Raw genomic sequence first — 13,173 nt, 5'->3', positions numbered from 1 at the left:
GTACGATTTGAATTCTGACTAAATGAAAAACTAATCGATTACTGGAAAAACACTTATGATTGAACGAAAGAAGGAAAACTACTGAATCAGTATGACCAATTCTTAATGTCGATCCATTCTATTAGACTTAATTTCTTGCATGTCAAATCAGCCAAGACAAATTCGAAGGTAAGTTTAAGTCAAGGAATTAAATTGTATTTTAGAACAAAAACTGTGAGACCAGTCGTAGCCTAGTGGTTAGCGTGCCACACTGAGTACGAATTCAAAGTTCGGGAGTCGAACACTCTAGCCTTTTAGGCCATACTAAGCCTAACATGGTGGTACTTACACTTGTTTTATTGTACGTTACTAGGGTAGTTTAGTTTTATTTTTTTGCAGATGAAGGTACTTCCGCTAATGCTAATTCACGGCTGGTCTAGATCTATGGTAGAATTTTACAAGATAATACCCTTTTTTGTCCTCCTGAGTGAGGACAAAGACTGTGTTTGAAATTATTTGTTCTTCAATACCAGGATATCGTTTTCCTTAAAAAAAATGTCAAAATCGTGCGCATCTTGAGTAAGGTGCGATATATACAGCAGAACCCAATTATTACAATTATACCTGTCAATGGATAAATTAACGCCTCCTATAATACGTAGTACCCTTATTACTCTCTTTTCATTTTTCGACTTGCTTGTATTCAAATGAGTTAAGTTTTGGATTTCTTATTGTGACGTGCTATGATGTTATTTCTACATCATAGACTACATGTTTTACATCATTTATAATTCAGGTGTCGCAGTTTTTGTTTTCTACCTTTTTTGAATCGCTTCTGTTTAGTCTCTTATTATTACGTAATAGTGACTTTTTGCGCATGTTCAGTCTGCTCGAACCTCATATTTAGTACCTTTCACCAAACGATTCCGGGTTAACCTGATTGAACATTGAAGTGGTCAAGTAGCAAGTGCAATCCTGTTCCGTATGGGCTGTGTTAGTTCAACACCTTACCTACAGAGGGAGATTAAGACTACCACGAGCTGTATATTAGTTTAACATACTACTTGTTGAGGTGTTTGTTCTTGTTTTATTTTCTGTAAATATTTAATTGTTGCACCCTCAAATTCAGGTGACATTAATTACGTATTTGTGTATTTAGGTTTTTTCCGTGACAGATGCAGTACAATTGTTTAGTAAATTGGAGAATGGGGTAGTGCTCTATTGACGGTGATCTCTGCAGTGTATCTAAGTATTTCTGTATCCTTTTTTCATACTGTAGTTTATGAACTTTGTTTGGTGTACATATATAGAAATTCACGTTCTTACGTAAAATGTGTATGTAAATACGTGAACGAAATATCGCCAGCTCAAATCAGATGATGCACTGAAATAAAACAAATGCGATCTTGGAGGGAGATAAAAGACGTATAACTGTTATTTAATCAGTAATAACTTTTATCAATGATACAAATAACCCGAGGGTGTCGCCATCTCGCCCTTACATAAACTGTTGTAGCATGAAATGTACTGAAAGATTTACAAAATTCATTCATTAGTTTAAGGTTCATGTGTTTGTGTTTTTTTTATTGGGTTGGGGAATGTTTTAAACTTATATAGAACTCCGAAATAATATTATTGACCAACGTTCTTTATATTTTGCTATTTTATCACATCCGTCGTCCACACTTCGTGGACTACAGTTTTAGGCTCAACATTATTGCAGGTTTTCGAAGTAGTTTATGTGGTACATTTATCTCCCTTGCTTTGTTCGTCCCCTACGCCATGGTCCAATATTTAAAAATATTGGTTTATTTTGAATTTCGCGCAAAGCTACTCAAGGGCTATCTGCGCTAGCCGTCCATAATTTAGCAGTGTAAGACTAGAGGGAAGGCAGCTCGTCATCACTAACCCAAGAGTTGGCGGTGGGTGATCTTGTACCAACGAATATTGGAGTTAGCCGTTACACTATAACGCTCCCACGGCTAAAAGGGCGAGCATATTTGGTGTGACGAGGATTCGATCCCGCGACCCTCGGATTAGGAGTCGAATGCCTTAACCTCGTGGCCATGTTGGGCATATTACAAACGTAAGCGATACTATATTAGGGGAATTATATATTCACCAACAAGCTCCAGACATGACTTTAGGGCTTATAGTCATCATCTGAAGTGACCTAGTGTGGAAAATAATTGGAAACAACTGCTATCAGGATTAAACCTTATTTCAAGATATGTCAAACAATCTTAGAAAATAAATTTGTATAGAGGTGTTACACCTAACCAGTTTAATTTGCTGTGTGATGAGTAATGGTGATGAACCTTCAATAACACCCGGAAACGTGCCAGCTCACTTGTTGGGTGTGATACCTCAGTGACACTCTGAGTCGTGCCAGATTACTTATTGGGTGCGATACTCTGAGCAGTTCCAGCTTAGTGGTTGGGTGTGACTTTTAAATAGTACCTGGAGCCATTCCAGCTTACAGCCTGGGTGTGATCCGTAACTAGCACAAGGGACCGTGTCTGATAAAACAGCGTAGCTGCGACTCATTCATTGTTACTACTTTTGCACCGAAAAAAAATGTTCTGAAGAAATCTGTGCTCTAAATAAATATATATGTACAATGTAGGTTTATGGTGTTTAATACTGAGACTTTACACTGTGTTCTTTAATCTTTTATATCACTTTACTACATAGCAGTTGGGGTTGGAAAAAAAAAAAATGTAATCTTATAAACTTAAGTTATGTATCACGGATTCCTGGTCACATTTCACAAGTATTCAAACCTACTATCTATTAGTGGTTTTTAGTGCCGTCCAGCTATTCAGATGTCGGTATTTGTTTTTCAAACGATAACGATTCTCAAAGTTTTAAATCAAGAAATTTCTAATTCTATCGTGCATGGTTTACGAGGCTTAGTAATAAATTGATTTTATTGAATAAACTTGTTCATTTAGGGTAGGTTAAGCCCAAATATAATTTAGCAGTAATAAACTTTAAAAACTGTTTTTCTTATCTAAATTTTCAGTAACTGTGCCAACGGGAATAGCCAGTTTCCCTAATGAAGATATCATTATGCCTAGAAATATCGCTAAACGCCAGTAATGGAATATTGTTCTATACACAAATATGCCTCGAGGGGGCCATTATGCAGTGTTGGGAGAACCGGAACCACTAGCAGACAATATATGGAAATTTGTGGAAGAAATTGAAAAAATTAAGGATAATAAACATTTAACCATTCTCAAGGTGAGAAGGTATATTTACCGCGAACAAAAATGGACATCAACTGGTTTCTTATAGGGATGGTGTGTACATATATGGTGTTTTAATTTTTTTTTAATTCGCCACAGTAAAGGTATATTTACATAAGACTGGAACCATTGCTAATATTAAATTTATTACTGTAAACTATTCAACAAATGATACTCAAAAAAATCGCTAAATCTATAATTCAAGTTATCTTAAACCGTGCAAAATGCTGGCAACCAGGTATCTTTAGTCCAAAAGATTATAATTAAAATAAATATTAATTTGAGTTAAATTTGTCGTTAACTTTTAATATTTTTCTCCCATCATAATTAACGCCAACTCGTTGTAAAAATCGTATTTGTTTTAAGATTGTTTAAGTTTTTTTATTGTTCATTCTTAAACCAATAGGAGATAAAATATTTATCTATGCTTGACACGTGAGTATATCGATATTAACACTGACTTGGAACGTAGTAAATAACGTCAAACTATTTTTAATTCATTACTTATACAGAAAAATAAACCTATTTGTTAACTAAGTTTACATTTTTACATAAAACTAACTCCTTTCATTAAATGTCGATAAAGAAATAATTAACTCTGAGCTCATTGGGGAGAGGTTTGCGTATTCTTTCAAGAAATCCTACTTGTAGAGAAATATTACATGTAAAAACGGATCGTTTGGATCGAGAAAATTTTTTACGTAGAGGAGTGAACAACGTTTCGACCTTCCTCGGTCATCGACAGGTTTACAAAGAAAGAAACAGGTAACTGACCGGAAGCTGACCACATGTTTGAAAGGGGTTGTGTAACTAAGTGTCGGATTGTAGAGGGCGGGCTTAGATGTTTACTGGTACAGGTATGTAGACGACACGATTACGGGATTCAAATCTACAGAACACATAGTTAAATTTTTTCAATCACATTAACTCTATACATCCCAACATCAACTTCACATGTGAACAAGAAGAAAGCAATCAAATACTTTTTAACCTCAAAATTACAAGAACCGATACACAATTTAAAACAGAAATCCACCGAAAAATCACCCATACTGGACTATACATTCCTTGGAACTCAGCACATGAAACAAAACAAAAACTCAACATACTAAGAAACCAAATAAACAGCCATAAAACTGTTCTCACTAGATAAAATTAACGATGAATTAGACATAATAAAACAATACTTCATCAACAAGTATCCTCTACAAACTATAGAAAACATTAAACGCACACACCTAGACAGAAAACAAAATCAACCAACAAAAGTAAATATATCTCACGAATCAAAAAATCACGAAACCATATACTGCTGCATACCATATATTCCCGACATCAGCAGACAAATAACCAACATTTGGCAAAAACTAGTAACAAAATACGACATTCCAGTTAATACCAAATTTATTCAAAAACCAGGCACAAAACTGAGGTTTATGCTATGTAAAAACTACACTGACAAACACCACACCAACATTATTTATAAAATACAATGTGATAACTGCCACGACTTCCATATTGGAGTAACAAGTAGAAAAATGGAAACCAGATTTAAAGAACATAAAAAGTCACCTTCATACGTTTTCGAACACTGCAAGTCAAATAAACACAACATAACCATAGAAAACACCTCAAATACTAAAAGAAACAAACATAAACAAACGCAAAATTAAAGAAGCCTTACTTAAACAACAACTTAAGCTCAAAATAATCCAATACAAAGGAACACCTTTATACCTATATTAAAAGTAATATATAATAATAATAATAAATATAAAATTATATATTCAAACATCTAAGCCCACCCGCCCTCTGCATTCCGACACTCAGTTACGCAACCCCTTTCAAACATGTGGTCAGCTTCCGGTCAGTTACCTCTTTCTTTCTTTGTGAACCTGACGATGACCGAAGAAGGTCAAAACGTTGTTCACTCCTCTACAAACAAAATTTTCTCAACCTAAACGAGCCGTTTCTACACATTTATTTCTGTAATCTTTGTTGATCGGACGAAATGTTAACTTACCCGGTAAAAGCAAAGTTAAAAACAAAGGATTGTTTTACAATGATGTAGGTAAACTAAAATACTATGAGGTTGTTCGTAAACACATTTTGGAGAAGTATATTAATTAATTTAATGACCCGATAACCCCACGTTTCGATTAATTATTTTTAATATACACATGTCGAGAACCGTCACCGACAGCAAATCATCAAAACATGGCGACACGGTAGGCCTAACGAGAAACATCATTCAAGGACTCTGCCATCGTTCTCAACGACATCATTAGGGCTGATATTCTTGGAGAGAACAGGGTCTTGTAATACAGCTTTCAATACGTTCACAAATCTAAAAACGTCTACAAAACTGTTGTACAGTACAATTGGAGACACTCGAATAACAGAAGGCAAACGGATGTCACACTAATAAGAAAAACAAGTTATTTAAATTGATATCTGGCTAAAAAAAAATTGGTGATAGTGTCAAAAGAATATGTAACGATTAAACCAAAATAACCTTATATATTTCAGTAGGTAACTTGTAGGGTATGTTATAATAATAATAAAAAAAAGGACTTCCCACAATGAAAAGAGTTATATGAAATAACAGTAAACTTGGATAAGAATTATATTACTTTTAGATATTAAAAGGTTGATTTAGCATTTGAAAAGATACAAACTTCGTTACAACTGATAAATACTTATCGAATACTTTTATAATTGCTTAATTACCATCTTAAAATATCACTATATTTAAAGTTACTTAAAAATATAAAATTATTAAACCAAACTTACCACAATTCCTCTGCGCTGAAGTTCCTTTTGTACGATATTTAAAGGGATATCAAACGTTAGGCTTAACTGACTACCTCTCTCGTGCGCATCACGTGGTGTTACTATTTTTACATAAGGAGATGTTTCCGAACGTTCAGAAATAAAGCATTTATCGATTAGGTAATCCAAGTAGCCAGTGAGAAGAAATTGTTTGGCAGCAAGTTCTTCCATGTTAGTTTGCTCAAAAATCTAAAACGAGACAAAATATTTGTTTATTGGAACCTAAAATATTAAACACTTGTCGACACGTACAAGCTACTAGAAAGACTTTGAAATTTTATCTGAAGAATGAAACATCACAAAGACTAGCATTACATGTTCCAGTAATTTTAAAATTATTTCGTCCCGTTAGTTCCTGATGGATTCAAATTTTAAAGAATTTGAAAACAGACAACAGTGATGGACATTTGATCAGACACCGTAATTAATCTGAAATACTACTTAATCCATTAGAAGATTTTCCATTGTCCTTCTCATGCTATTGGTACACAGCTTAAAAATAAACGCGTATAACAACTACCCGGTTCATTCCTCCCAATAAATCCTGCTAGAAGCAAGGGTTACCATAACAACCAATAACAATTGATCTTCGCACCTTTCTCATCCTTGAATAAGAAAGATCCACCTTCTAATATCATTAATATGCATCTTTAAGGTATAATCCTCAACTTACCTAATTATTTTCACACCGCCTTCTACCGGTGGAGTTTATTTTCTGAAATATTTGCAACATTCAGTAGAAATAACCGACCAAAATAACACTTTATACTGTGTGTGTGTTTTGTGGTATTTGGGGACCTGTGATACTAGGCTTAATGTTATGCACTTGCGTTTCTATTTGTAATATCTACTGACATTAATTTTAATTGATGACCACAGGTAATTAATACTCATTCCCTACTATCTACGTTAAGGGATTAATTACCGTTTATAACGCACCCTCTGCTTACATTTCGGAGGAATAATTTGAGGTAACGCACAAATTCGAACCCAGCTCTCCAGCTTCAAAATCCACAGATTTTGCACATGCTTAACCTGCGCCCTCTATTAGTACTGGTTTGGGAACGAGTATAAAACGTATAGATTTCAATAACTGATGTTAATTCCACACAATATCCCAACTTATCCCTCTCGCTTCCTGCTGTTAAAATATAGAGAGAAGAAATATACAACATTTAAAAATGATGAATACATTAAACCATTCATAAATACAGTACAAACTTTAAATAAGAATTAAGTTTTTCTATAACATTGGTAGCACTATCTTGGGTATTTTGGGACATTAATCACCTAAATTTAGTATTTAGAAACAATTTTATTGTTGAACTGGTTACGTTAATGAAGGGAAGATATAAAGTATCATAAAGTGTTTAACTCCATTTCATAATGCTACCACAATGTATATATTATGACGTTTTAAAACAAAATTTAAGAACAGTTACCTGAAAAAAAGACAACAAGAACTATACCTCTAAGCTGGCCATGAGCGTTGAGCTCAGTAATGGTGCAGGATTGCTCAGTTTAAACATATCTGCTCCATCACAAGGATCAAATTCTACAAGGGACATAAAATGAGTTACATAGACAAAGTTATGTCCGTTCTTTAAAGCTGCATGGTGTGATAATTATTATGTCTATTTATTTATGGACTGTTTTGTACTAACTTTGTGCTACTTCGAAGACTTTACATTTTCAAGTAGAACAATGCAATTTCAATAACTAAGTCCCTTTTAGTCATGTATAAACAAACTTGATGTGTTTTTTTTGTGTATGTATTTTTTGTGTGGAATATCTAATGTATCAAAGTCAAAGCTGATTGGTCAATAAGGTAATATAATTTTGGATTTCAAGTATTAAGTTTTTTAACATAAATATTAACATAACTATTAAGTACAAGGAAAACACATGCTTCCCCAATAACTTGTGACATCTTAAATTAAATAAGATAACTGTTTCAAAATGTACTTTCTAATGTAAAGCAACAAAGGAAGAAAAGATAACATGTGGAGAAATACTGTTTTGGATGATATATCTACCAAACTGTTTCTGGTACCAAGACCCAAGTGTGATTATTATGGCAATATCTACCAAACTGTTTACAATACCAGAGGCATACAGTAATTTGTCCTGATGGGGAAGTAAAAGCATACAAGGTGGATTATAAAATTAAAACAAATATGCAGAGAATAGCCAATAAAAGATAAAATTAATTACTTGTAGTCATTGATCATATTTAATAATAATTACTTCCAATTAAAGATAAAGACAAGATATATTCAGATACTTTATATGTTAATTCAATCCTCCTCTTTTGACTGAATAAATTTACTACATCTTCATAGAAACTATCAATCTATTTCTTTAAGAAGCTTTTATTTCAATCACAATTAATGCTAAACTTAAGTCTTTCTTGTTGTGCATTTTTGGTGTAACTGTATTCTTTTTGAAACAAGAGAAAGAATGTCCAACTGAGGCACTAGTGGTTGAAAGAGTCAAGGTTAATTCATACAACTTTGTAAGTTATTGTAGAGCTGCACATCTAACTTGGCATTTCACAAACAAGTAATTCATTCACTGGTTTTCCTTTCAAATTAGTGTCAGCATATAAAACCGAAAGTTCACTTTTCAAGTGATGAATATCAAAGTATTCTACATAATTATCTTAGTGATTTTAATGCTAATTCTGGAATTTGTTTTTTATTCTCTTCCCGTTTTTTAGTGTCATGAAACTCAAGGAATGCTGTTTTTCAAGCTTTGAAACCTAAATTCAATTTGACTGCAAATTGCATCTAAAATTTCATAAAATAACTATGTGCTATTTTAATATCTTCTCTGGGATAATTTCTTATTCAGTGAGTAGAGGAGTATAATCCATTGACTACTGCCCAAAATTTGTGGAAATAGTCTTTTATTTTGCAGAATAGTCACCATTTCATTTACTTTATACAGTAGGATATGTCAAATATCCTATTCTGCAGAACATCAAATATAACATTTGTATATAAATAAATACTGACAAATATATTAAACAAGAAACTGAACTCAAAATCTCCAAGATTCAATGAAAGTGCTTGGGCACAGGTAAAGGTTTCAGTATCCCAGTTGCGAAAATTATCAACAATATTTCGAAATAAGTCAATGAGTTCATCCTTGTATTCCAAGACAGTTTCAATAAGGCAGTGATTATAATTCCAACGAGTCAGGGCCACTTTAGGAATATTTTCTTCAGTTCAGTATCTAAAAGATGCACATGATTTGTTGATTTCACAAAATATAGAGAATGATTTACGTTTTGCAAAGAATCTATCACATTGCTTGATCTTTATTGTAGATTGCAACAATACTAAATTCAATCTGTGTGCCATACAATGAATGAAAAGAGCTTTTGTATACTTTTCTCTAACTCTCATTTGAAACTCATTCAGCTCACTGGACATCATACTTGCCCCATCATAGGTTTGGGCAACATATTTTGACCTAATATTTAATTCCTTGACTAAATTACACACTATCTTTGATGTACTAACAACTATTCGATCTGTACTAATATTTGTAAACCCCAGAAATCTATCACAAATTTCACCATCTTTAGACACATAATGCACCACAACAGTAAGCTGAGAAATGGTTCTTGCATCAGTAGTTTCATCTGAGATAGGAGCCACAAATGGTAAATCACTTATTTTCACTTTTAATTTTATTCAACAATACTTCCAACACAATTTGCAAGGTCATTCTAGATTCTGTTTAACAGGCCAGAAATTAAACTAGATTCCTCTAAATGGTATTTCAATAATGGATTATGTTTCTTGCACAGATTTACTAATTTCTCATAATTGCCTCAGTCAGCATACTAGTGATTCATCATGACCTCTAAGTGTTAATTGTTGTACACCCAAATATCATACTACTTTGATTAATCTTTTTAAAATGTCTCTATTCCTCTTTATTTGTTCACTGTACATTTGCACATTTATTTTATGTTGACTATTTAGTTAGAATTCAATCCATGATTTTCCAAAGCTAGTTAGGACTAGAGTTGAAAATATTTGACTGGAGTATTTTCATGTTTTTTAATTGCCTTATGCACATTATTTAAATTGTCAAATTGGCTCGAGTTCCATGTTCACTGTTAAATAATAAAATGCAGCCAGCAGAAAAGCTTCTGCAAGTTAGAACAAGCAGTTAACCAATAAGTCCTGTCATACTGGTTTACACTGAATTTTCAAACACTGCTTTGTTCTTACAGTTGGCATAGGTCTACAATTTCTGATGATGATGATTTCTTTATCACTAAAACTCTTTGTACCAAACTTGTTCAGTGATAAGTTTTCAATAATAGTTACAATTTTTTCTTATAACCTTCTGAATCCATATTTAAATCTGAAAGGTAACACCTCATGGAAAATTTATGCATGCAAAAAATAACTCATTTAATACAATGCCCAAAGAACCTGCACATCATGTGACAGAGGGGTAACAACAGCCACAAGCACGAGGTGCAGGTAATGTAAAAACAAGTCTCCAAATATCGCAAAAACATTAAGTTATTTTTTTCTTAGTGGATTTGTTTATTGCATATTTACTTTATAAAATAGCAATTACAAAGTGCTAACTTATTTATAAATTATTTATTTCACCTATATTTTTAGTGATTTAAGTAATTTAATATATTATTGACAATTTATAGTCTACATATAAATATATATACTATATTTATATATGTGACTATAAATGGTCAATAAGTTCCACTTTTACATGTATTTTGAAGTAAGATAAATGAAGCAATTACCAGTTCATGTCATAGAAGAGACCAATACAACATTCAAGGTGTCTTTGTTTCTAATACAAGTATGAATTTGTAATATTTTATTAAAGATTTATTCATGTGAGAAGCATTTTTTTATAGTTTGAAGAAAATATTATGTAACAAAAATGTTAGTTAGAAATAAAGCCTTTTCTTGTAGAAAAAACTAAAATCAACTCAAAAAGGAAGCATTTTGCGAGTTGTATGTAGTCCAGGTTCTCTCCAACAGTGCTTTCACCCATTATAAGGTGATAACTGATAACACAATGTAACAACATTTTTACTTTTTCTTGTTCCTGTGCCAAATGTGTTATTTCCCAATTGCTTAGGACAAAAGGTACATGGACAAGACCACTTTTTCTCTTCCACATTTGCTTTTGTGACCTGGGTAATGACGTTTCCCATTTACCCATTTTCCAGAGCATTCCAGGTAGATCTCGTGTGCGCGTGTGTTCACCACTCACCATTTCAGTTTAGTTCTAGCTGCCTAAGTGAACACACAGACTTATCTGATTTTATCAGAGATGGCATCAAGAAGCTGCAAGCATTCTCTAGATGCATTCTGCTATTATGTGGTCAATTTATCAAGACAAGAGCGAAAAAGTACTCTGTGACAGCATCTGATAAAATGTGTGAAGCCTCCAAGGCATATTTCGTCATGCCTGTCAGGGATCAAGACAAACCTTGGGCACCTTATTTTACCTGCAAGCACTGTGAAAAAAATCCAGAAGATGGACAATTTTTGCTTACTTGAATAGTAAGATATTCTATTATACAAATTTTAACCTTTTAAAATTTAAATATCTTAATTTATTTTTCAAAATTTCCAATAGTATAGAAAAAAAATCTTGCATGAACCTCTTACACATTAGATATGGATGAAATAAATTTATTTTGTTCTTTTGGAGGATGGTACAGAGGTGAAAAGAGAACTATTCCAAGAATTTGGTGTGAACTCACTGACCACTCAAGCAATTGCTATTTATGCATGGTGGACCCTTTCAAATGTCGGGCTGGCAAGAATGCATCTGCTATCATGTATCTGGACCTTCCATCGTCCCTCACTTCAGTGCCATACTGCCATGAGCTCCCTATACCCACTCTGCCAGAGAGAAAGCAGCCATCCTCAGAAGTGCGAGCCACTAGTGGACTTTCAGAAGGTGTTGTTCCCACCATTGCACATAAAATTGGGTCTTATGAAACAATTTGTCACAGCTCTTGATAAGAAGTCTGCAGATTTCAAGTACTTCTTCTGTAAGCTGTCTGAGGCAAATGTCAAAGTTGGTGTCTTTGTTGGACCACAAATAAAGATTCTGGAATGCACAGAATTCCCCAAGAAGCTCAGTAGGTAGGGAAAAAAAAGCTTGGGGCAGCTTTGTCGCAGTGGTTCAAGGGTTCTTGGGCAATCATAAGGTCGAAAATTATACGGAACTGGTAGAGGCTCTGGTGAAGAACTGTGGCAAAATGGGCTGCAGGACATCCCTGAAAGTCCATATGCTTGTTGCTCACCTTGATAAATTCTAGGAGAACATGGGAGCATACTCAGAGGAGCAAGGTGAGCACTTACACCAAGATATACTGGACTTTGAACGCCACTACCAAGGAGCGTATAACGAAAACGTGATGGGAGACTATATTTGGGGGCTGATACGTGAAAGTATCATTACAGTCGCAAATCTCGAAAAACTACTCACTTCTAAACATTTTTGTACAACTTTAGTATAAATACATGTAAATCTTGATTCATATGTTGTTTTATTCAGACCTTATGTAAATGAAGATGTGCAAATTTACCCTTTTAACATTGAAAATAGGTTAATTTCTAAGTTTCATTATCTAGGTTACTAAAGTTTGAAGGGAACAATGGCCATTTTCTGTACTTTTACAACATAAGCAATTAAGAAATAACACATACTATCCAGGAACAAAATTGTTACAGTGTTATGTATGGTGTAGTAAAGCGCTTCTGTATGAATAAATTGCAGGTTCATAACGTCATATTTAGCCGATACTTAAAAATTGATTTTTTTTAAACACCTACTGAGGAAGCACTGATTCCCTTGCTTCCATGGACTGCATGCCTGTGTACAATACCAAGATCTAAGTGTGATTATTACAGCACTATCAACTGTTCTTTGAAAATTTTTACTCACTTTTGTCCATTAGAAACTTGGTTTTGATCTTATTTCCCCACCAACCTTGAAGTTTTGGAATCACAAAGTCATCTCCATCATTTAGATGGCGCTTGTGGACAAATATACACCCAATGCCTCCTGGTCCTGTGTTTAAGTACTGGGAGGATAA

The 13,173-nt window shown here is 33.6% G+C and overlaps 2 protein-coding genes across 10 annotated transcripts in view; one reads left to right on the top strand and one right to left on the bottom strand.

The window, feature by feature from the left end:
* The window catches only part of LOC143257124 (protein argonaute-2-like), a 64,973-nt gene extending 60,644 nt beyond the window's left edge, over positions 1-4,329 (top strand). For both annotated transcript variants that reach the window (XR_013031695.1, XR_013031694.1), the window contains 2 exons: positions 1,139-1,236; positions 3,005-4,329. The gene's annotated coding sequence lies outside the window, so the exon portion shown is untranslated. The remainder of the gene's footprint in view (positions 1-1,138; positions 1,237-3,004) is intronic.
* The window catches only part of LOC143257125 (kynureninase-like), a 55,738-nt gene that overhangs the window by 7,242 nt on the left and 35,323 nt on the right, over positions 1-13,173 (bottom strand). For 6 of the 8 annotated variants that reach the window (XM_076515392.1, XM_076515397.1, XM_076515393.1 and 3 more), the window contains 4 exons: positions 13,023-13,161; positions 7,532-7,617; positions 6,024-6,251; positions 3,703-5,651 (listed from right to left, as the gene is read on the bottom strand). In XM_076515392.1, coding sequence (XP_076371507.1) covers positions 5,478-5,651; positions 6,024-6,251; positions 7,532-7,617; positions 13,023-13,161 — 627 coding nt within the window. In that variant the 3' untranslated portion in view covers positions 3,703-5,477. Of the gene's footprint in view, positions 1-3,702; positions 5,652-6,023; positions 6,252-7,531; positions 7,618-13,022; positions 13,162-13,173 lie in introns of those variants that run through there. The other 2 variants (XM_076515398.1, XM_076515395.1) reach the window with 1 other exon arrangement.

This window comes from Tachypleus tridentatus, chromosome 7, assembly GCF_004210375.1.
Source record: "Tachypleus tridentatus isolate NWPU-2018 chromosome 7, ASM421037v1, whole genome shotgun sequence".
Classification (NCBI taxonomy): domain Eukaryota; kingdom Metazoa; phylum Arthropoda; class Merostomata; order Xiphosura; family Limulidae; genus Tachypleus; species Tachypleus tridentatus.
The sequence above is the reverse complement of the archived record's forward strand: the minus strand, read 5'-3'. Positions and strand labels throughout refer to the sequence as shown.